The sequence below is a fragment of the Salvelinus namaycush genome, chromosome 3 (genome assembly GCF_016432855.1).
Source record: "Salvelinus namaycush isolate Seneca chromosome 3, SaNama_1.0, whole genome shotgun sequence".
Lineage (NCBI taxonomy): Eukaryota > Metazoa > Chordata > Actinopteri > Salmoniformes > Salmonidae > Salvelinus > Salvelinus namaycush.
Genome location: NC_052309.1, coordinates 48,572,098 through 48,595,976, shown reverse-complemented (window position 1 = coordinate 48,595,976; position 23,879 = coordinate 48,572,098). Strand labels below are relative to the sequence as shown.

At 43.7% G+C, this 23,879-nt stretch overlaps 1 protein-coding gene across 1 annotated transcript in view; it reads left to right on the top strand.

Moving 5' to 3' along the window:
• LOC120032038 (PDZ and LIM domain protein 4-like) overlaps positions 1-23,299 on the top strand; it is a 64,287-nt gene extending 40,988 nt beyond the window's left edge. Inside the window, exons 4-7 of the mRNA XM_038977960.1 lie at positions 13,631-13,905; positions 14,679-14,854; positions 21,349-21,502; positions 22,157-23,299. Coding sequence (XP_038833888.1) covers positions 13,631-13,905; positions 14,679-14,854; positions 21,349-21,502; positions 22,157-22,361 — 810 coding nt within the window. The 3' untranslated portion in view covers positions 22,362-23,299. The remainder of the gene's footprint in view (positions 1-13,630; positions 13,906-14,678; positions 14,855-21,348; positions 21,503-22,156) is intronic.
• The last annotated feature ends 580 nt before the right edge of the window (positions 23,300-23,879 follow it).

Genomic DNA, 23,879 nt, shown 5'->3' with positions numbered 1-23,879 from the left:
AAACCGCTCGCCCATTGAATGCCTGAGTTGAAACCAGGATTCATCCGTGCATAGCACATTTCTTCAGCATGCCAGTGGCCATCGAAGATGAGCATTTTCCCACTGAAGTTTGTTACGACACCGAACTGCAGTCAGGTCAAGACCCCAATGAGCACGCAGGTGAGCTTCCCTGAGACGGTTTCTGACAGTTTGTGCAGAAATTCTTTGGTTGTGCGAACCCATAGTTGTAACATCTGTCTGGGTGGCTGGTCTCAGACTATCCCGCAGGTGAAGAAGCCAGATGTGGAGGTCCTGGGCTAGCGTGGTTACACGTGGTCTGCGGTTTGAGGCCGGTTGGACCTACTGCTAAATTCTCTAAATGATATTGGAGGCGGCTTATGGTAGAGAAATTAACATAAAATGTTCTGGCAACAGCTCTGGTGGACATTCCTGCAGTCAGCATGCCAATTGCACGCTCCCTCAAAACTTAAGACATCTGTGGCAGCGTGTTGTGTGACAAAACTGCACATTTTAGAGTGGCCTTTTCTTTTCCCTAGCACAAGGTGCACCTGTGTAATGATGCTGTTTAATCAGCTTCTTGATATGCCACACCTCTCAGGTGGATGGATTATCTTGGGAAAGGACAAATGCTCATTAACAGGGATGTAAACAAATTTTATCATGAAACTTTAGAGAAATACGTTTTTTTGCGTATGGAACCTTTCTGGGATCTTATATTTCAGCTCATAAAACCTGTGACCAACACTTTACATGTTGTGTTTATCATTTTGTTCAGTGTAGATTATCTTCTGATATACTGCTGCCTCGATGGTTCCCAAAATAAATTATCCAGATGCAAGCCGAGGCGTTGCCGGTGAACTTTGCAGCGTTTTCCGATACTGAACAGAGGGTGAAGCAAAGTGTAACCAAAACAAGCAGACAATGAGCGTATTGTGGCTGGGAATTCTGAGAAGTGACCATTCATCTTTTATTGTTGCCGTTGGTTGTCATGTTGGGGCGCTTTCCCATGTCCCAGTCCCTTCAGTGTAGCGATCCCTGTAAACTGGGCTGAATGGTCACACAAAGGCCTGAACTTATTTCATGACTTCATCAATTGAATGTTGACGCTATACACAGCAGACAGATGTATTGAGTTCCGCTTCAGTAGGCAGGCGGGTGGACATGTTGAATGAAAGAGCTATACGAATGGTGAAAGGTTCAATACAGAACAAGTGCATTCTATCCCTGAGGTGAATATGGTGAATGTTTTTTCCATGTAGCTGCGACTGAGTTTACAGTCTTTTTTTGTCTTCAGAAAGCTGCATAGATATTTTATTGCTTAACACGTGTGACATCTTAAGTCAAAGCCACTGATCCTTATTCTAAATATTCCTAATGGTCTTGGGGTACATGGTTGATATACTGCTCTTGTAAACATGGTAGTCATAACATATAAATCGTCCTAGTGATAAAGGAGGTGAAAGACCACCCCATTACAGCCTTCAGGCAATCCGATGAGACAGGCAGATTCCCTGAGAGGGGTCCTGGGGATTGGGAATGTTGTATTTCACCATCTCGACAAGCTGAAGTCTGAGCGAAGGGGAACTATCAACTCAAACTCTGTATATAAACGGAGACAGGCATGCTAGCAGTGTCTCCTGTGTGTGTATAATTGGAGAATGCTGCTCTACCTCCTGGATAAGTTACAGAGGGAGGTTTGGAAACCTTGTATCCACTCTCTCTACTGAAAGACTGGCTCCTTTTTAATAGACTTAAGGTTGAGAGCTAAAAACGGCAAAGTGAGTAAGTAGCATTAGCTTAATTTGCTTTAGGTGGAGGCTTGTTAACATGAAAGGGAAACAGTTTGTTGGTTGGTCCCTTGAGTTAGGCCAAATGAGGCCCTGAAATGGTCTCACCACACCAAGACCGTGGTGAAGAAGGCTCAACAGCGCATATACAACCTCAGGCGGTGGAAGAAATTCGGCATGGCCCCTAAAGAGCCTCACGAATTTCTACAGATGCACAATTGAGAGCATACTGTTGGGCTGCATCACCACCTGGTACGGCAACTGCACCACCCTCAACTGCAAGGCTATCCAGAGAATGGTGCGGCCAGCGCAGCTCCGGGGGCCCGCTGCCTGCCCTCCAGCAAGAGTGTCAAAGGAAGGGCAAGAAGATCATTAAGGACCTCAGTCTCCCTAGCCACGGACTGTTCACTCAGCTACCGTCTGGCAGACGGAGACAATACAGGTGCATCAGAGACAGAGAGACTAAAAAACAGCTTCTATCTCCAGGCCATCAAACTGTTGAACAGCCATCACTAGGTGATGCACACTCATTCACACAAAACACACAAATTAGCACACACACACACCTCGTACTCACAAACACATGCACATACACTAACACACATCACACACAGTCACACACAGCCAATGCTGCTGTCCCGTATTGTAGAGACATTAAACCACTGGACACTTCCCGTTTCTCACTGTGTATTTATATACTGTATTCTCTAAATGGCTCTAATATATCTACTTCGGTACATATCATTCTTGTGTAAATTAATATGGTGTATATACTTAGATTACATTTGGATTACTGTCACAGTGCTATTTGGGGTTTTAATTGGGGTCGTTACGACACTTGATTTATTTATTTAGATTATTTGTGTACTCGTTTCACATTTTACCACATTTAGGAGCTAGTAACATACGCATTTCATTGCATCTGCTATAACATTTGCTAAACTGTGTACGCAACCAATACACATTGATTTGATTTTGATTCGATTTTGAAATAAATGACCATGGTTGTTTCCTCCTCCAGGCGTTTAATTTACCTTGAAAGAGATGACCGGCATCTAACGATGCTGATGGTGCTCCAGACACATTAGACACCACATGTGAACTCCCGACCAGCATATGGGAGTTCTAGCTAGCAGGAAGTGACACAAGGAAGTGGTGAGATGTTTCCTTGAACAAGGGGAACATGGGAGATTCTCATACAGTTTTGGATCTAAACCTGAACAGTTACGAAACTAAAGCTATTTGTGGCATCCTCGTACTGGACAGAGGTGAAAAACAGGAGGAAGATATTGATTGTTTCCATAACCTTATCTTACTCATCAACAGACAAGAATATTGTACGATTACCAGAGAGGATAATGACTAATTTTGAAATTATTATTAGAATAAATAAGGGAAAATAGGCCTGTGGTCTACAGTATGTTGAAGTAGGTCTACAGGTGGCCACAGCTAGCCACTGTATGCCATTCTGCATATTTTCTTCAGGCTAAATAAAATCACCATTGTGTCTTTAGCAGTGGCCTTGGAAAGTCCGGCGCTTTAGAATGCGGAAACGCTGGAACACACGTCACTAAGGTTCCATTCTCAAGCCGCACTGCCAAGCTGGCAAGAGGGAGAGGATTATCCTTACTGGAATTTATGAGAGCTGACAGCGATACATGACTTGAGACTAATTTTTCCATTTCTTGGAATTCGTTTCACTTCATAGAATCCATTTGCTACAGAATCTATTCTATGAATGGAACAAGTCCGCTGGTCTTCCAGTATACCTGTCAGATAAGATCGTCTGCCTAATAAATAAAATTACAGAACCCTGACAATAGAGTCTAATTGTGACGTGCTTATAGGTTATTTTCAATAGTGATTTTATGCTCTGTTCCATAGAGGTCGTACTCTACCTCTGTCAAATATGTTTAGCGGTTCAATTAAAACCTTGTTCTCTGTAAAAAAAAATAAAAAAAATCCAATCAACACAGTGCCATTGAGAGTTCACATTCACTGCACCACATTCATCCAGGACTTCAGATCGTAAACTTGTGACCCAACTTATTTTGTTGTTTGTTTCCAGTCCTGGGTGAAGTAGTACTAATCAGACGGTAATCCCCAGAAATGTCAATCTGTATTTGGGTTGGCCCAGAGAGGTGTCTCTCTTCCTCGTCAGCACGCTGTGGAGCGGATGGGGCCATGGAGAGCAGAGAGCTAGCTAGCCCCTTGTCTGTCTGCTTGCCTCCAGCCAGCCCTGGACCCACCGTCCCCGGGCGTCTCTTAGCCCTGCACTCTGGGATAGGAACAGGGACAATAACGAGCTGGTTTGTTTGGTTAGCGGTGCAGAGCGCCATGTGAAAAGTTTAATTGCCCAGGCCTGGGGATTACTGTGAGAGGGGGAGGGGGAGTTGAATCGGAGAGAGAGAGGGGAGCTGAGGGCCCAGTCAGAAGCAAGCATATGGCTTCAATTAAGCTCCTCTTCCTCCTCCTGCTTTTCCTCCCCCTGCTCCTGCTCTCCTCTACCTCCCCCCCTCCTCCTTCTCCTCCTCCTGCTCTCCTGTACCTCTCCCTGACCAAATTCTGCAGTCTGTCGACTGAGGTAGCAGCAGTAAATGTCCCCCCCCCCCCCCTCCTTTCTCAGCGCTTATTAATACGAGTAGCTTTAAGTCGGGCTGATTTCCCCAGGAGTCCTGTGGTTCTGTCTAAACGGGCCCCAGTCTAAAGGCATAACTCCAACACAGCTCCTCCCCCCTGGCTAGGCACACAGGCTCAGCAGCCAGTCACCCAGAACCAAGGGCCATGCTTGGCCACCATTGTAAAACAGGTCAGTGAAATCTAATGACGGTCTAAATTTACGAGCAGACAGAACTGCTTCTCATAAATACTGCTTTCTCCAAGTCTTTATTTTTTTTTAGTCGTAGTCAAGGCTCAAAGAATGTGAGAGTATTTAATCGATTATCTTCTTCAGCAGTCTTTCCCATTTTGGCACTGTATGTGAGAGACTGAAAGAGTGACTGGTCATAATATAGCAACATTAGGTTTGATTGCATTAGTTTGAAAAACAAGATAAGGTTACTAAGTGATTTATCTGGTGATTAGATATGATTTAACAAAGCACACACTCTATGTGGAAGGAGTGTCACCAGTCGCTACGGTTTCTATGAAATATATTTTATGTGTGCTGTTTTAAAATCACCACTTCAGACCGGCATAGGTACGATAAATCAGTTTAATGGGACAGTCTGCTTACTTTGATTTATTTAATGAAAATAATGGTAGCCACCATACATACCTAAGAGCAACTTGAAAGCACTTACAGGTCCTGAATGTTACCAAACTGGCACTTGAAAAGCTATTCACCAGATGTACTGCCTTATAAATCTGCCATTCACTGAAAGCAAATACTGTATCTATTTGCTGCAGACACAAGGCCAACAGTGCATATTATGGAAAAGTGTGCCATCTAAAGTAGTCTCAGCGTTCAACTGAGACAGAAACATGCAACACATGTGTGCCAAGCAGGGCTGGCTTTATGGGGGAACCTTCCAAATAAAGTTTTGAAATATGGATCATTTATTTTACCGAAACGCGGGCCGACAGAAAGACGCATCAATCTCAGATCAAGCATCCGAGCAAATTGAACGGCGCCCCTCCGTCTCAGTATGTGTAGAACATGTATGTGATGATGTTTGGACAAAAATAGTATGGCATGTCGTACTCTTCAGCCAGACAGTATCAGATACATGGGCTACATATACAGTAGTAAAACAGAGGGGCGATGTTTTGCTCACTCGGATGCTTTCTTCAGTGAGATCATTTCGGCAGAGAGGAAGCGGGAGGGCTCACTCACCAAAATGTATCCATAATAAGCCCAATGCCTTTCCATGGGCTTTATATGCAGACCTAAGGTTGCCCGCCTGCCTTCCCGCCTTTGGGACAACGACTCCCATTGTCAGGGCAGAGGCATGAGAAACTCGTCATTATATATAGATCTCTGGTTTCAGGGCAGCCACTTGCGAATTGGAAAGGAACGTTTGCATGTGCACGGAGCACTGTTCAGATCATGGCTTCCCCTAAAGTGAATTCATGTTTTGACAAAATGATATAATTACTCCTGTCTAAATAAAATCATCAAAAATACTTGGCCAGACAGCATGACATAGCCACAGAGGATCATTAGCTTCTTTAAATTTTTTTTGCTGTGGATAGTTTCACAAACGCATAGGCCCATGAAGCCCGCGTGGCAATAGACCTAGCTGATTATTTGTGACTGTCAGTGAAAAGCATCTAAAATGTGTGAAGATGTGTCTTGAGTATAATTTTGGCGAAGATATGCCGCGGCTCTCCAGATTTCATGCACTCAGCTCTCCAGAATGCGCTCAGTTGTCTCCCGCCAATTCTTGCCCATTCATTGTTTTGTTGTGTGAATTGGTTGCCCTTTTGATTGTTTATTTTTGATCAATTCCCCATTACATATGTCACCAGTAGGCCTATGAAGTGTACCATTAATCCCCGTCATTTGGTTACATACATTTCTGTTAATGCATGTATTAATTAGGCTACAGTCATTTACCCTTCTCATTCTTGGAATGGAAACATTGTTTGCGGGGTTCACAACCTGCTACACTTGTGAGAAACACGTTTTGGTTTATTTCATAACCATAATTTACGAGTTGTCAATTTTTTCATTGTCTTTTGTTTGGAGTGCTTCATGTGAGCATGCGCGCCTGAGCACACATGGAAGTAGCCTACCTGCCCTGCACAAATGTAGGAAGGTGCCCATTTGGGGAGTCTGAGTCTGAGTTCTGATTGTCTTAACCCTCTAGAGTCTAAGCCCTGTCTAAGTCAGGGGAGAGGGGATGGGGGGGTGAGGAGGAGGGGGGGGGTTCTAAGCTAACATATGAAAGTGTTTTCAGATGGTCATAACGATAATTTAGCTATTTGATGTGGAATTTTAAGACCGCTTAACCTATAAAAAATTTGGGGGGATGAAACATTGAATTTGGCTTTACTGCTATTAGCCAATAAAATTTGTATTTATTTATTATAGATCCCCATTAGCTGCCAAGGCAGCAGCTACTCTTCATGGAGTCCAGCAAAATTAAGGCAGTTGTACATTTTTAAAAACATTACAATAAATTCACAACATGTTAAGTGTGTGCCCTCAGGCCCCTACTCTACTACCACCTATGTTTGTCTTGCTTCACAGTCCCCGCTGTTCCATGAGGTGTATAATTTTTATTTATTTATTATTTTGTACTTTAAACCCCTTTTTCTCCCCAGTTGGTAGTTAGTCTTGTCCTATCGCTGAAACTCCCGTACGGACTTGGGAAAGGCTAAGGTCGAGAGCCGTGCGTCCTCCAAAACACGACCATACCAAGCTGCACTGCTTCTTGAGACAATGCTTGCTTAACCCGAAAGCCAGCCGCACCAATGTGTCAGAGGAAACGTACAACTGGCAACCGAAGTCAGTGTGCATGCTCCCGGCCTGCCACAAGGATTTGCTAGAGCGTGATGGGACAAGGACATCCAGGCCAGCCAAACCTCCTAACCCACACGACGCTGGGCCAATTGTGCATTGCCTCGTGGGTCTCCTGGTCACAGCCGGCTGCGACACAGCCCTGGATTGAACCCGGCTCTGTAGTGACGCCTCAGGCCTTAGACCGCTGCACCACTTGGGAGGCCACAGTCATGTCTTGTGGGATATTCATGGGTGTCCGAGCTGTGCGCCAGTAGATAAAACAGACAGCTCGGTACTTTCAACATGTCAATACCTCTCACAAATACAAGTAGTGATGAAGTCAATCTCTCCTCCACTTTTAGCCAGGAGAGATTGACATGAATATTATTAATGTTAGCGCTCTGTGTCCATCCAAGGGCCAGCCATGCTGCCCTGCTCTGAGCCAATTGCAATTTCCTAGTCCATCTTTGTGGTACCTGACCAAATGGCTGAACAGTAGTCCAGGTGCGACAAAACTAGGGCCTGCCTTGTTGAGGTCCTACAGTGCTGTTAAGAATGCAGAGCAGTGCTTTATTATTGACAGACTTCTCCCCATCTTAGCTACTGTTGTATCAATATGTTTGGACCACTCAAAGCAGATTAGTCTCCTCAACTTGCTCAATTACCACATTATTCATTGCAAGATTTAGTTGATGATTAGGGTTTAGCGAATGATTTGTCCCAAATACAATGCTTTTAGTTTTTTGAAATATTTAGGACTAATTTATTCCTTGCCACCCATTCTGAAACTAACTTCAGCTCTTAAGTGTTGCAGTCATTTCAGTTGCTATGGTAGCTGACGTGTATGGTGTTGAGTCATCCAAATACATATATACATTGGCTTTACTCAGTCAATGGCATGTCGTTAGTAAATATTGAAAAAAAGTAAGGGGCCTAGACAGCTGCCCTGGGGAATTCCTGATTCTACCTGGATTTTGTTGAAGAGGCTTCCATTAAAGAACACCCTCTGTGTTCTGTTATACAGGAAACTCTTTATCCACAATATAGTAGTGGGTGTAAAGCCATAACACATACGTTTTTCCAAGAACAGACTATCGATAATGTCTAAAGCCTCGCTGAAGTTTAACAAAATAGCCCCCACAATCTTTGTATCATCAATTTCTCAGTCAATTATCGGTCATTTGTGTAAGTGCTTGTTGAATGTCCTTCCCTATAAGCGTGCTGAAAGTCTGTTGTCAATTTGTTTACTGTAAAATAGCATTGTATCTGGTCAAACTTTTTACAAAAGTTTACAAAGGGTTGATAACAGGCTGATTGGTCAGTTATTTGAGCCAGTAAAGGGGGCTTTACTATCCTTAGCTAGGGGAATAACTTTTGCTTCCCTCCAGGCTTGAGGGCACACACTATCAAGTAGGCTAAAATTGGTGATATGGCAAATAGGAGTGGCAATATCATCCTCTATTATCCTCAGTAATTTTCCATCCAAGTTGTCAGACCCCAGTGGCTTGTCAATGTTGATAAAAAAACAATACTTTTTCCACCTCTTCCACACTTAATTCACAGAATTCAAAATTACAATGCTTGTCTTTCATAATTTGGTCAGATACTTGGATGTGTAGTGTCAGCATTTGTTGCTGGCATGTCATGCCTAAGTTTGAAAAAATCATTAAAGTAGTTGGCAATATCAGTGGGTTTTGTGATGAATGAGCCATCGGATTAAATGAATGATGGAGCTGAGTTTGCCTTTTTTCCTAAAATGTAATTGAAGGTGCTACAAAGCTTTTTACTATCATTCTTTGTAATTTATCTTTGTTTCAAAGTGTAGTTTCTTATTTTTATTCAGTTTAGTCACAGGATTTCTCAATTTGCAGTACGTTTGCCAATCGGTTGTACAGCCAGACCTATTTGCCATTTATTTTGCCTCATCCATACAGTTTTTCAATTCCTCATCAATACATGGGGATTTAACAGTTTATACAGTCATTTTCTGAATGGGTGCATGCTTGTTAGCAACTGGGAATAAGCAATTTCATAAGTGTCAAGTGCAGAGTCTGGTTGCTCCCCATTACACACCATGGCAGGTAGCATAGTGGTTAGAGCACTGGGCCAGTAACCAACAGGTTGCTGGATCGAATCCCCGAGCTGACAAGGTAAAAATCTGTCGTTCTGCCCCTGAACAAGGCAGTTAACTGTTCCTAGTCTCTCATTGTTAATAAGAAATTGTTCCTAACTGACTTGTCTAGTTAAATAAAGGTTAATTTTTATTTTATTTACATCAACAACATAGGAATCACTACAAAACTCATTGTATGACCTCTTATACACTATATTAGGCCCAGCTTTTGGATCTTTGGTTTTCCTTCCTGGATACTGCTTTCAATCAAATTTCTGCAGAATTAGTAAAGATGTGATCAATACATGTTGATGATTTCATTGCTGTGCTGTTTGTAACTACCCTGGTAGGTTGATTAAAAACCTGAACCAGGTTGCAGGCACTAGCTAAAGTTTGAAGCTTTCTCTTGAGTGGGCAGCCTGATGAAAGCCAGTCAATATTTCAATCACCCAGAAAATTTCACTCTATTGATATCACATACAAGCATTTCACACATGTTATCCAGATACTGACTGTCAGCACTTGGGGGTCTATAGCAGCATACCACCAGAATGGGCTTTAGGTGAGGCAGATGAACCTGTAGCCATTTTCCTTCAACGGTATTTAACAATTGATCCTCTCTAAGCTTTACAGGAATATGGTTCTGAATATAAACAGCCACACCTCCACCTTTAGCATTTCTGTATTTTCTGTAGATCTCATAACCATGTATTGCTACCACTGTATCATCAAAGGTATTATCTAAGTGAGTTTCAGAGATTGTCAGAATATGAATGTCATCTGTTATTAGCAAATAATTGATTTCATGAACTTGTTTCTTAAGATACATATGTTAATGTGGGCAATTTGTAAAACTTTTCTGGGATTCTTAATCGCTTTTCTTGCTTTGCTGGGAGGCTTTGCAGAGGTAGACATGCACAGGTTATTTATGTTAGGGCAGGGTGAGCTGCACACAGTTGACTTCCTGCTATGGCACACCTCGGGGGTCCAGGCTGTGCCCAGGCAATTGATTGACTAGGATAGGGAGAGGTAGCTGAAGGGATATCCACAGCCATGGAGGGAACACCCAAGTCCCTGGCAGAAGACAGCTGGTACAGGGGCTCAAAGCGTTTTGAAAGTCTTAAGTCCGGACACGGGGGAAGAAGGCAGGCGCGCCAAGAATGATTCTTCTTATTCTTTCTGGTTCCAACACGCATCCATTTACGTGTCACCTGGAGTCTAACAATGAGCAGCCATTTTCTGGTTCAAGCTAGTAGAGGAGTGCAGTAGCGGACAAGATGCCGATAGTCTCATGGAATCCTTATTCCCTTCCAGGTGCTTGGTCAAATGTTTTTTTTCTTCCTGAAGAGTAATAATTATTTCTTTAGCTGCATCAAGATCAATACATTTTTCACAAATTAAGGTATCCATCGAACCTTTCCCCGTGACAACAGGTCGCCGGCTGTTCCTTGCTACACACCGGCCGGCTGCGTGTTAGCATTTGGTGTAGCCTCTCGGAGCTGTGTCGGGAGTTTATGTAGTCTTGGGAGATACAAAACATACAGTTACAGTATGTACGGGCCAACAATTGGAGTCACACTCACACACTGGAAGTAAGGACTTAGTTCTATAGTAGTTCTATAGAGACCGTTGTATGAATTGAGCTCTTGGTAGCCTGGCTCGGTTGTTGGTATCCAGGTACTAAAGCGTCCGGGGTGAAAAAGTTGAATGAAAAAAGTTGAGGGTGGAAAAACTAAGACGTTGGTAAATGTGTTAAATGAAGAGTTTTGATTAAACAGTTAACAGTAAAAAACTAAGTTTGGCAGGTAGCCAAGTCGCAACAAACAGCACAGCAGCACGATAACGCGGAGGTGGGACGTTTTCTCACGTGAGACAGTAAGCTCTATAACATACATCGTCAGTCCAACAGATAGTAATGTTTGGGGCTTCTGAGGCTTGTGGGCGCCCTAGAGCAAAACAGAGAATGACATCGTGTTCGTAAGAGTCAACTTTCAATAGAATGGTCATAATACTTTGTAGCCCAAACCATTCGGACACTACAGGCAGAAGTTAGCAGAAGAGGCTGTACCGACTTTAGACAAGTCTTGTGAGGCTTGTAGGCATCCTAGAACAAAACGGAGAACGTCATCGTGTTCATAAGAGTCTCATATTTCAACAGAGTGTCCATAAGACTTTGTAGACTGTTCGGACGCTACAGGTGTTTTTGTGAGAAGATAGATTTTCAGGATGTCTCATGGTCTGACAAACACTACTCTAGCTCTGCCACCTTTCATCGCGGATGCGGAAGGGCGATATCGGCGGATGCGGAGGATTGAAATGCAGCCCGTGCAAAAAAAATAACAAATCTTTAGCTTAAACAGACAGATTTTGATGGGGCTTTTTTTATGTTAACTAGATTTCTGCGGGGGCGCCGGAATTGTAAGCTAAGCGTTAACTCACTACTTCCACCACTAATAAGCTGAGCTTCGCAAGTCATTTTTTCTTTACCTCACACAGTAAGTCAACGAAGTCCGTTTTTTTATACATACATTTATACATACATATACATATGATAATAGTTCCTCACAGTATTTGAAAAATCTTTCCAACACTTTCCTGGCCTCGATAATCACCAAGCATCGGTGTGAAAGACCAAAATATCATGATCTGATGATCATATACCTATATCCAGTCAAAGTCATAAAATACCTGAACATGTTTCCCTTGCACAAAAACAGCTGTCTGTCCTGAGCTCACTGGCGAGAGAACTCTGAGGGCCCAGGATAGAGGGCCCAGGATAGAGGGCCCAGGATAGAGGGCCCAGGATACAGTTCCATTTCTTTAGCCGCCAATGGATCACGGTTTATCAATGTGCCCATATGGCAGAGGCTGGTACTCTCACATTAGTTTAAGTTTTACTTTTAGATTTTTATCATTTTAATTCAGATTATGATTAACCACTTGACAATGATTTTGAAAAACTTAAAAGTTGTTATTGAAACGAAAATGCACATGTGAAAACCATAATTGGCACGCAGATCGGTAGAAATTGTAGTATAAGTTGTAAGCTTTCCCAAACTTGAAACTCTGCCTATGGTATTTAAAAAATGTGTGCACAAGCAAGCGCATGCACACATAGGAAGTCCAGTGAAAAAAACATGCCCCCTATGGAAATCAAATAGCCGTCCAACTGATTCGTTCTGGCGCCGGCCCTTGTGCCAAGGATTTGAAGCAGGCTTTTCTCTCTACCTCTCCCTCGCTCCATCTGTTTATGTGAAAACGACCACTCTACTGTAAATAGGCAACATCAAAACTTTTGTGTTCATTTGCCGTGCTTGATACAGTAAATCACTCACTCTCATTAGGGTATGGTATAGCCAAAGTGTTTGCCAAGCCTTTCAGCAGTCCTGTCACTCTTCCTCTTGGTGATCTCAGGGCTCCTGTGGCTTCTATTGTAACTGTTTGAAGGAGGCGCTGGAATCCATCCACACGTCGTAAAAAGGCCAAGTTTACTGTCGCTCCAGGAACACTTGGTAATACAATACACTCAAATGTTTGCTCTGCCTCTTCTACTGTTGTTGCCGAGAGGGGAGAGGGCTTGGAGGTATGGACCAAGCCCAGGGTTGGCGAAGCAGCTTGGGGGTAGGGATGTGGGGTGTGGGATCGAGGGCTCAGCCGAGTGGTGATTAGCGATGGCCCAGGCATGGGTGGTCTGGGCCAGGGAACAAAGACCAGGCCACATCTGCTGCCTGCCTGCCTGGAGAGTCTGTGAACCTCCGCTTCCTGCGGCCAACCACTCAAACTAACCCACCACTCAATGTGCACACACAGGTTAATCAACAGGCTAGCTGTGAGGGATGACAACTTTGTCTCCAGTACTCTTATTGCACAACCGTTAAACAAGCCACTCCAGTTTAGATTACATATTTACAGAGGATCTAAGATTGTGTGCAGCCCACAACAGCCACTATATTTTGCATGACAGTCATACCACTAACACCAGCCATTAGAAAAGTGATGACGTTAACACAATATTGCAACCCATCCTTATCTGTGGCTTGGCTGGAGAGATGAACACGCATGTCCCACGCAATATACTGTCGATTATCAGTGTAGTTCGTGGAAGTCTGCAGTTAATATTTGGTTACGTCATTGGAGAGTTGACGCAGGTCCATGCAAAATGTGTTTGCCTCTGTGCAAACACTCACCTTAATGTTGCCATGAATAGACTATGACAACGACATAGAAGTGCATTGGGAATAACCATACTTTTCTTAATGACTCCTCTGCTCTTTCCTTCTCTAGAATTTCCGACCCATTAGCACTGGACCAATGACCAGTGGTTACACCAGTGGTTACAGCAGCAGCTACAGCAGGGGGAATAACAGCAGCGGTTACAGCCGAAAACCCTCCTACACTCCCGAGCTGCCGCATCTCAACAACGGCACCTCCAAGCAGTCCAACCACGCGCAGTACAACAACCCAGCCAGCATGTACGCACACAACAACGGCAGCAACGGAGACAGAGACAGGGTCTTGCCAAAACAAATGGGCGGCCTGAGCCTGAGTTCCCCTCACAGGTAAGGCATGTGGAGTGGAAAATCCATTTGTTATCGCGTGGTCTCTCGGATGTGTGATAAATGTGTGTGTTCTCCTAGGCTACAACCTACAGCGCCCAGAGTTGTCCTCTGGGCCCTGCTGTTTGTGCTGACTGCACACATTCCCCCCTCCCAAGGCCTCCAAGGGCCTCACAGTGAAGTTCACCTTGTAGGGTCCCTCCGGAGTGGAGGAAGACCAAGTGCACTGTATCTTGACAGGATCAGAAAAGATAGATCAGCCGTGCTAATATTCACAGAGCAGTGCTTAATGTTATGCACTATTGGCATAATGGAGCTTGAGGATTCTCTCTGGTGGGTTGTGTGGAAAGACTGTGAACAGCAAATGGGGTCCATCTCCTGTTTGGACTAGGAATACCAAGGTGGAATGGATGAACCTTCAGCGTAGTTTACTTCAATGGAAAAAAGGACCTTAGACTACAGTCATTTCAAGATATTCTGGTAGATGCACCATGTCAATGTGAATATGTCAGTGTGAGGACCACATTAGGAAATAAGTGTTGTGTCATGTTTTCATGTGTTGTACTCTAGATTTCAGTACAACTGACTAGGCATCCCCTTTTCCCTTTCCCTTCTTAAAACTGCATTTATTTTACCCCCAAAATAAGTCACAGTATTCACAAATGAAATCGATGAACAGTGCAACAGTTAGTGGCGACATTTCAGTCACAGAAGCTGTTGGTCACACTGAATTCAAACTGAAAACAACTTTATTTGTTTGTCTTCGTCTCTTTCAGCCCTGAGCCTCCGATGCGTTCTCCAATGGGCCGTAATGGAAACGGTCATAGTTTTGAAGTCACCACAGAGTCAGATGTGTACAAGATGCTGCAAGACACAGAGGAGCCAGTCTCCGCACCCAAACAATCCGGCTCCTTCAAATACCTACAAGGCATATTGGAGGCAGAGGATGGAGGTACCCTCATTTGTTGCTCTATATGAGTCTCCATTCACCCTACAGTTTACCTAAACAACGTGCCTGTTTATGTATGTTAGATATATGTTTGTATATTTGAGCTAAATTGTTTTCTTCTGCAAGTGGAGCGTGTGATCTTTTCCAGCCACATGACTGTATGTGCACTGTAGCACGTGTTGTCCCTGAGAGGAGAGGGAGCGTTGGCATAGTTTTCCTTTTATAGGCCGAGAGAGCTGAAAGTCAAATGATAAAGGGGGGGGGAGAAAGTTTACCGCAACACAGCCTTATGAAAGACAATAAACAGAGAAGTATGACTTCCTGGTGTTTCTGTTTTCCTTAGAAGTAATGCGTTGTGTTTTCGTCAGTGTCGTGGCCAGATCTCACCTCTTCAAGGAGAACCCAAACAGACAGGCTTATCCCCAGGAGCAAGTCATGCTGTCTGTTGGAGATCATTGAGATGGTTTTGTATCAACACCAGTCCCATGTTATTCTTTGAATTTGGTGCTAATCACTTGCAGGTGTGAAAAGGGATTAAGGAAGAACGAAAAGTCAATAATGGTTTTAACAGAATTAGATTAATCGCCACCGATTCGCCTCCTGCACAGTTGTTATTTTTTTTCACGACCGCAAAAGGCGTCATGGACACCTGGTTTAAGCTTCTGGTGCGATGCTTACACACCTTGGGGCTTATACAAGACTCGCCCTAAAGCTCTGTCTGCCTGTTTCTGGTTGTTGCTCTCTGTCTGTGGGAATGCTTGCATTATCTTCTGCTGAAGGATTTTTTTTTCTATTTCCCAGCTCAGCTTTGACCTTTAGATGGAGAGGAGCATTTGACTGCGTGTGATATTGTCATCCTCATCCTTTAAAGGGAATACGCTCTTGTTTTGAAAATGTTGGCATCCCTGGGATTTCAATGGAGCGCCAACACGAGGCGCTGTTATGATGTAGCCCCACAGGCTCTGATTTGACCATCTGTGGTGTCAGACAGTGCGGAGGGTGAAAACAAGAGGAGAGGAGACGTTTGCATGACGAGATTCTCAGCTTATTATAACACTGAACTCCCCAGCTATACCAATCACTGAAGAATCCACCACTTATTGTGGTCAAAGATACTGTATACATATAATGGTCGAAGACAGACATGGGAGGGAAGCGATCATGTATTTACAATGTACTTTACTTTTGAGGATGAGCAGATGTGACGAACACATTGTACTGCCTGTAGTTGAACCCCCTGTGTAGGAGTGTAACCTTTGAGGTTGTTAAGAAAATAAGAAATATAGACAAGGTTACAGAATGTTTATTTTGTTTGTCTGTTTATCCAGAAATGTGACCCCCATTAGCCATTGCAGGTAGCTATGTTGTATAAAAAGCTGCTCTAATAACTAAGATAAATGGGTGGAAACTCCCTTTTTAGTACAGATTAGGGGGATCACATGCTATGAACTTTATTCATATAGACTTGTCAGTAGTCTTTATGAATAAAGCTAGTTTAGCCTGCTATGCTTAGCTAGCTGGCTATGGCTATCCAACACTGGAACTCTTCCAAGTCAAGGTGAGCTTTTGGTTTTATTAATTTATTTGCCACCGGGGCCCTCCGGTGTAACTGCTAAACTGTTTGCTGCTGATTGTAGACTGTACAGCATGATTGTAACGTGTTTATTAATGCATTAGTTCTAATAGGTGTGTTGACTATGATGCTAATATGGTGACAACGATGTAAGCTGTGTGTAGTGGTTACCGATTACGATATGAAGGTTTGGCTTGGAAAGGTTCTCACCTGGTCACAGACAGCTGATGTGTTGTGCACAAATCAAAAAACGTACACAATAAAAATAACAATAACAAGGCTATATACTCTGTGTACCGGTGCCGAGTCAATGTGCGGGGGTATAGGTTAGTCAAGGTAATTGAAGTTATATGTACATGTAGGTAGAGCTAAACTGACTATGCATCGATAATAAACATTGAGTAGCAGCAGTGTAAAAATAAAGGTGGGGGGGGGAGGCGTCAATGCAAATATCCCGGTTAGCCATTTGATTAATTGTTCAGCAGTCTTGTGGCTTGGGGGTAGAAGCTGTGAAGGAGTCTTTTGGACTTAGACTTGGTGCTCCGGTACCACTTGCCGTATGGTAGCAGAGAACAGTCTATGACTTGGGTGGCGGGAGTCTTTGACAATTTTTTGGGCCTTCCCCTGACACCGCCTAGTATAGCAGGAAGCTTGGCCCCAGTGATGTACTGGGCCATACGCACTACTCTCTGTAGTGCCTTATGGTTTGATGCCGAGCATTTGTCATACCAGGCAGTGGAGCAACCAGTCAGGATGCTATCGATGGTGCAGCTGTAGAACTTTTTGAGGATCTGGGGACCTCAGATCTTTTAGTCTCTTGAGGGGGAATATGCCTTGTTGTGCCCTCTTCATGACTGTCTTGGTGTGTTAGGACCGTGACAGTTTGTTGGTGATGTGGACACCAAGGAACTTAAAGCTCCTGACCCGCTCCACTACAGCGCCGTTGAAGTGAATGGAGTGTGTTTGGCCGTCCTCTTCCTGTAGTCCATGATCGGCTGCTTTGTCTTGCTCACGTTGATGGAGAGGTTGTTGTCCTGGTATCACACTGTGACCCCCTCCCTATACGTTGTCTCATCGTTGTCGGTGATCAGGCCTACCACCGTTGTCTCTTCAGCAAACTTAATGATCGTGCTAGAGTCGTGCTTGGCCACGCAGTCGTGGGTGAACAGGGAGTACAGGGGGGAACTAAGCACACACCCCTGAGGGGCACACGTGTTGAGGAACTGCATGGCAGATGTGTTGTTGCCTACCCTTACCACCTGGGGGCGGCCCGTCAGGAAGTCCAGGATGTAGTTGCGGAGGGAGGTGTTTAGTACCAGGTTCTTTAGCTCAGTGATGAGCTTTGTGGGCACTATGGTGTTGAACGCTGAGCTGTAGCCAATGAACAGCATTCTCACGTAGGTATTCCTTTTGTCCATGTGGGAAAGGGCAATGTGGAGTGCAATTGAGATTGCATCGTCTGTGGTCTATTGGGGCGGTATGTGAATTGGATAATGGTGTTGATGTGAGCCATGACCAGCCTTTCAAAGCACTTCATGGCTATAGACGTGAGTACTATGGGGCGGTAGTCATTTAGGCAGGTTAGGCAGGTTACCTTGGTGTTCTTGGGCATAGGCACTATAGTGGTCTGCTTGAAACATGTAGGTATTACAGAGTCGGTCAGGGAGAGGTTGAAAATGTCAGTGAAGACACTTGCCTGTTGGTCCACGGATGCTCTGAGTACGCTTCCTGGTAATCTGTCTTGCCCCGCGGCCGAGTGAATGTTGACCTGTTTTAAGATCTTACTCACATCTGCTACGAAGAGCATGATCACACAGTCATCTGGAACAGCTGGTGCTCTCATGCCTGCATCATTGCCTCAAAGCGAGCATAAAAAGCAATTAACCCGTCTGGTAGGCTCGCGTCACTGGGCAGCTCGCGGCTGGGATTCCCTTTGTAGGCCGTAATAGTTTGCAAGCCCTGCCACACCCGACGAGGGTCAGAGCCGCTTTAGTAGGATTCAATCTTAGTCCAGTATACAGTTGAAGTCGGAAGTTTACATACACTTAGGTTGGAGTCATTAAATCTCTTTTTTTTCAACCTTTCCACAGATATCTTGTTAACAAACTATAGTTTTGGCAAGTCGGTTAGGACAATTGTTTACAGACACAGTGAATTATAAGTTAAATAATCTATCACAATTCCAGTGCGTCAGAAGTTTACATACTAAGTTGACTGTGCCTTTAAACAGCTTGGAAAACTCCAGAAAATGATGTCATGGCTTTAGAAGCTTCTGATTAACTCAAATTATTTTAATTAGCCTATTTGAGGTATACCTGTGGATGTATTTCAAAGCCTACTTTCAAACTCAGTGCCTCTTTGCTTGAAATCATGGGAAAATCAAAAGAAATCAGCCAAGACCTCAGAAATAAAGTTGTAGACCTCCACAAGTCTGGTTCATCCTTGGGAGCAATTTCCAAATGCCTGAAGGTACCACGTTCATCTGTACAAACAATAGTACGCAAGTATAAACACCATGGGACCACGCAGCCGTCATACTGCTCAGGAAGGAGACGCGTTCTGTCTCCTAGAGATGAACGTACTTTGGTGCGAAAAGTGCAAATCCATCACAGAACAGCAGCAAAGGACCTTGTGAAGATGCTGGAGGAAACAGGTACAAAAGTATTTATATCCACAGTAAAACGAGTCCTATATCGACATAACCAGAAAGGCCGCTCGGCAAGGAAGAAGCCACTGCTCCAAAACTGCCATAAAAAAGCCAGACTACGGTTTGCAACTGCACATGGGGACAAAGATCATACTTTTTGGAGAAATGTCCTCTGGTCTGATGAAACAAAAATAGAACTGTTTGGCCATAATAAAGGGGGAGGCTTGCAAGCCGAAGAACACCATCCCAACCGTGAAGCACGGGGGTGGCAGCATCATGTTGTGGGGGTGCTTTGTTGCAGGAGGGACTGGTGCACTTCACAAAATAGATGGCATCATGAGGGTGGAAAATTGTGTGGATATATTGAAGCAACATCTCAAGACATCAGTCAGGAAGTTAAAGCTTGGTCGCAAATGGGTCTTCCAAATGGACAATGACCCCAAGCATACTTCCAAAGTTGTGACAAAATGGCTTAAGGACAACAAAGTCAAGGTATTGGTGGCCATCACAAAGCCCTGACCTCTACCCTATAGAAAATGTGGGCAGAACTGAAAAAGCATGTGCGAGCAAGGAGGCCTACAAGCCTGACTCAATTACACCAGCTCTGTCAGGAGGAATGGGCCAAAATTTACCCAACTTATTGTGGGAAGCTTGTGGAAGGCTACCCAAAATGTTTGACCCAAGTTAATCAATTTAACGGCAATGCTACCAAATACTAATTGAGTGTATGTAAACTTCTGACCCACTGGGAATGTGATGAAAGAAATAAAAGCTGAAATAAATCCTTCTCTCTGCTATTAATCTGACATTTCACATTCTTAAAATATAGTGGTGATCCTAACTGACCTATGACAGGGACTTTTTACAAGGATTAAATGGCAGGGATTGTGAAAATCTGAGTTTAAATGTATTTGCCTAAGGTGAATGTAAACTTCCGACTTCAACTGTATTCCCATAGTAATTTGTTATGGATTCATAACTAAATCAACATCTTAATTTTGAAAGAATATTTTTTTTATCATTAATTTATTAACGAAATGTAGTTGCGAAGTATCTACAAAGTACTAAGTAGTTGTAAAGTTGCTAATGCTAAAGTTATCCATGAGGAGATTCAAACATACAACCTTTGTTTTGCTAGACATTTGTGTTATTCGTCTACCCATCCCCCCCGACCAACCACCCTACTTCCATTTTTGCCTAAAGTAAGCATCTGTCTTATGTAACCATACCAAATATAACATATGCTAATTTGAGTGTTCCGGATTTACATTTACTATGTTACGTCTAGGCTATGAGACCAGGCTGAATACAGCAATTATTACAGTAAAAATAGACACCGTTATTACTCCAACCTTTTAAACGGTCACAGCATTAGTGTTTAAGTGTTGGAGTGTTGTAAACTTCTTTGTGCCAGGTAGTTCACCAGTGTGATGGGTAGGCCATGCCAGAGCCAGAGGCAGTGGCGTGCTGGGTCAATGGGGCCTGCTGGCACCTCATCACTCCGTGGTTCAGGGAGAGTGTGATTGTGACACTCTGGTGTGATGATGATCTGCTCCTTAATGTGAAATATTTGCTCTGCCAGGCAGCAGCCTCTCTCTCCTCTCCTAATTGATGTGTTCATGCTGTGTGCCAGGATCTCACAACAGCCCTGGCATCCCTGAAATGTGAATGGAGGGAGATGGATAGGGAGTGAGAGGTAGAGATAGGGAAAGGAAGATAGAGGTATGGGGAGGGGGAGTGATACTGTAGGTAATACAGTACAGAGAGAGAGAGGGGAGGGTATGGTAGAGAGAAAGAGGTAGAGAGGCTGGCAGCGTGTGAGCACCACCCTGGCCCTCTGCCTGTACCCCTGCCATGCCCTCTGAGGTTAACACACACCAGTGAAGGGAGTGCTTACTGAGGAGTGATGTCTGTGGACAGTAGCTGACCTAGGTGCCTCCCTGAGCCAAGTGTGAACACCATTCATTCTTCCATCTCCATGCTTTCACCCATGGCTGACTGCTGCCTTTCTAGCTCTCTTATACTGGTATAGGGTGAAGTTGCCCCTAAATCTTGGGTCAGTTTTGCATTTTATCCAACTGATATCGTGGATTAGGATTGGGGGACAGGAAGCTGATCCTAGATCTGTACCTAGAGGAAACATCTCCCCGGGGGAACTACGTTGATTTACAATATCTAAACATGTCTTAACTGCGCTATATAAGTTGAATAAATAATCATGCTAATTATGTTTTAAAAAATTAACTGAGGTGCTATTTTGTGTGTCTGTGTCCACAGGTGTGTCCCCCACTGACATGTCTGGAGTGAGAGGCCTTAGGTCCCCGGACCGATCCCCAGTCCCTAAACTGGGCAGCCCCATCCCCGGCCACATGGGCCCCATGCCCGGCCTACAGAAACTCCCCCAGTGCACGCGCTGTGGCAACGGCATAGTGTAAGTCATAAAAAACAGAGATGACGCTGCACAATAGGGGTGTGTCACAAATAGCACCGTAGTCCCTATATAATGCACTACTTTTGACCATAGACTACAGGGGATAGGGTGCCATTTGGGATGCTATCTAGTCCTGCTCCAACAGGCCCAAGCTAATAACAGAGGGAAAAGGATCTCCATATATCGCTTTGAATGAATAAACCTCTGTGCCACGCCCTCCTCAGGAACCCAGAGATGCCGGTAATCCCCACACTGTTAAAGCACCATGGGTAAACAGCGATGTCATTTGAACAAGAGACTGCTGTGGAGGCTTAGTACTATGGATCTGTTATATAGACTGTTTACACAGGGGTTTTTAGGCTGGGCACTAAAGCATTTACCTACTGTTATAGGCGGTAGTGGTTAGGATAAAGGCCCGGATACAGGGGATATTCAAATTCAACCAATGAGCTCTGGCCGTTGTGAAGCTATGTAATCCTTATTGGTAATGCAAATACCCACGTCCATGAATAGAATTACTGGTCACTTGAATGCACAGTGACATAGTTAAATAAGAAAATGAATGCTAATCAAATAGCTCTTTATTTATATAACCTTGAGAACCACTTATCTTTGACATGACACTAACAACCTGGTTATGTTCTGTCCGTATAGGGGAACCATCGTGAAGGCCAGAGACAAACTGTACCACACAGAGTGCTTCATGTGTGATGACTGCGGTATGAACCTCAAGCAGAGGGGCTACTTCTTCATCGAGGAGAACTTGTACTGTGAGACCCACGCCATGGCCCGCGTACAGCCTCCGGAGGGATATGACGTGGTCGCCGTCTACCCCAACTCCAAGGTTGAACTGGTCTGAACGTGTCTGTCTCTCACACAGTCCCCCCTCAGACATGTGCCTGCAGTCTTATCCACAGCTCCCAGCCAGTATAAATGTGCTCCATTTCCAATGCACTACATGTCCAAGCTGTTGCCAGGAAATATCAGTTTAGAGTTGGATACTAGAGAGTGGGAAAATGGAGTTTCCAAAGGTTTTAAGTCTCTCTTTAATTCTTTCACACTTACAGCATACTATTCCTATTTCGGACGGATGAATTTTTTTTACACCTGCTGAGTAAAAAAAAACGATGTTTTATTCAACCTATTTTACTAAAATTGGGGGGCTTTTCTTTGTGTCAATAGCACTTTTAGACTATGTTGAAACATAAGCAATATTCAACCGAATGACCTCTCACATCTTGGGATGGTTTTCTATTTTTAACTCTGCCGACTACAATACAGTTAGCGGAATGGAATCGGGTCAAGCACCTGACTGAGAATGGAATTCACCTTTCACTGCTTCTCATACTGTTACTGCTACAATTAAAGAACCCCGGCTTTATTACATCTGAAGTGCAACCCAGTGCCACACGAGAAAGCCTTTTGTCTCTCCACTGTAAGCAGCTTTTAAAAAGCTGTGGGGAGCAAAGACGCAGGACAAGGCCATGGAAAATATTGAAATCCAGCCGGTGAATCTAGAAACATATGGGAATAATATACAATTGTTTAGTGTTTTTTTTGGCACATTTTGTTGAAATAGACAGTGATTGTTGGCTAAGGGAACGTATTTGAAAGAGTGTGTCGTTTTTTTCTTGTTTGATTTTAACATATATCTAGTCACAGCCAGGCAACTGAATGAATCACACTTCTACATTTCCAGGGAGGTATGGGATTTACAGTACCAGTAAAACGTTTGGACACATCTACTAATTCCAGGGTTTTCTTTATTTTTACTATTTTCTACATAGTAGAATAATAGTGAAGACATCAAAACTATGAAATAACACATATGGAGTCATGTAGTAACCAAAAAAGTGTTGAACAAATCTAAATATATTTTATATCATAGATTCTTCAAAGTAGCCACCCTTTGCCTTGATGACAGCTTTGCACACTCTTGGCCTTCTCTCAACCAGCTTCATGAGGCAGTCACCTGGAATGCATTTCAATTAACAGGTGTGCCTTGTTAAAAGTTCATTTGTGGAATTCCTTTCCTTAATGTGTTTGAGCCAATCAGTTATGTAGTGACAAGGTAGGGGTGGTATACAGAAGACAGCCCTATTTGGTAAAAGACCAAGTCCATATTGTGGCAAGAACAGCTCCAATAAGCAAAGAGAAATAATAGTCCATCATTACTTTAAGACATGAAGGTCAGTCAATCCAAGAACTTTTAAAGTTTCTTCGAGTGCAGTCACAAAAACCATCAAGCGCTTTGATGAAACTGGCTCTCATGAGGACTGCCACAGGAAAGGAAGACCCAGAGTTACCTATGCTGCAGAGGATAAGTTCATTAGAGTTACCTGCCTCAGAAATGAAATGCTTCACAGAGTTCAAGTAA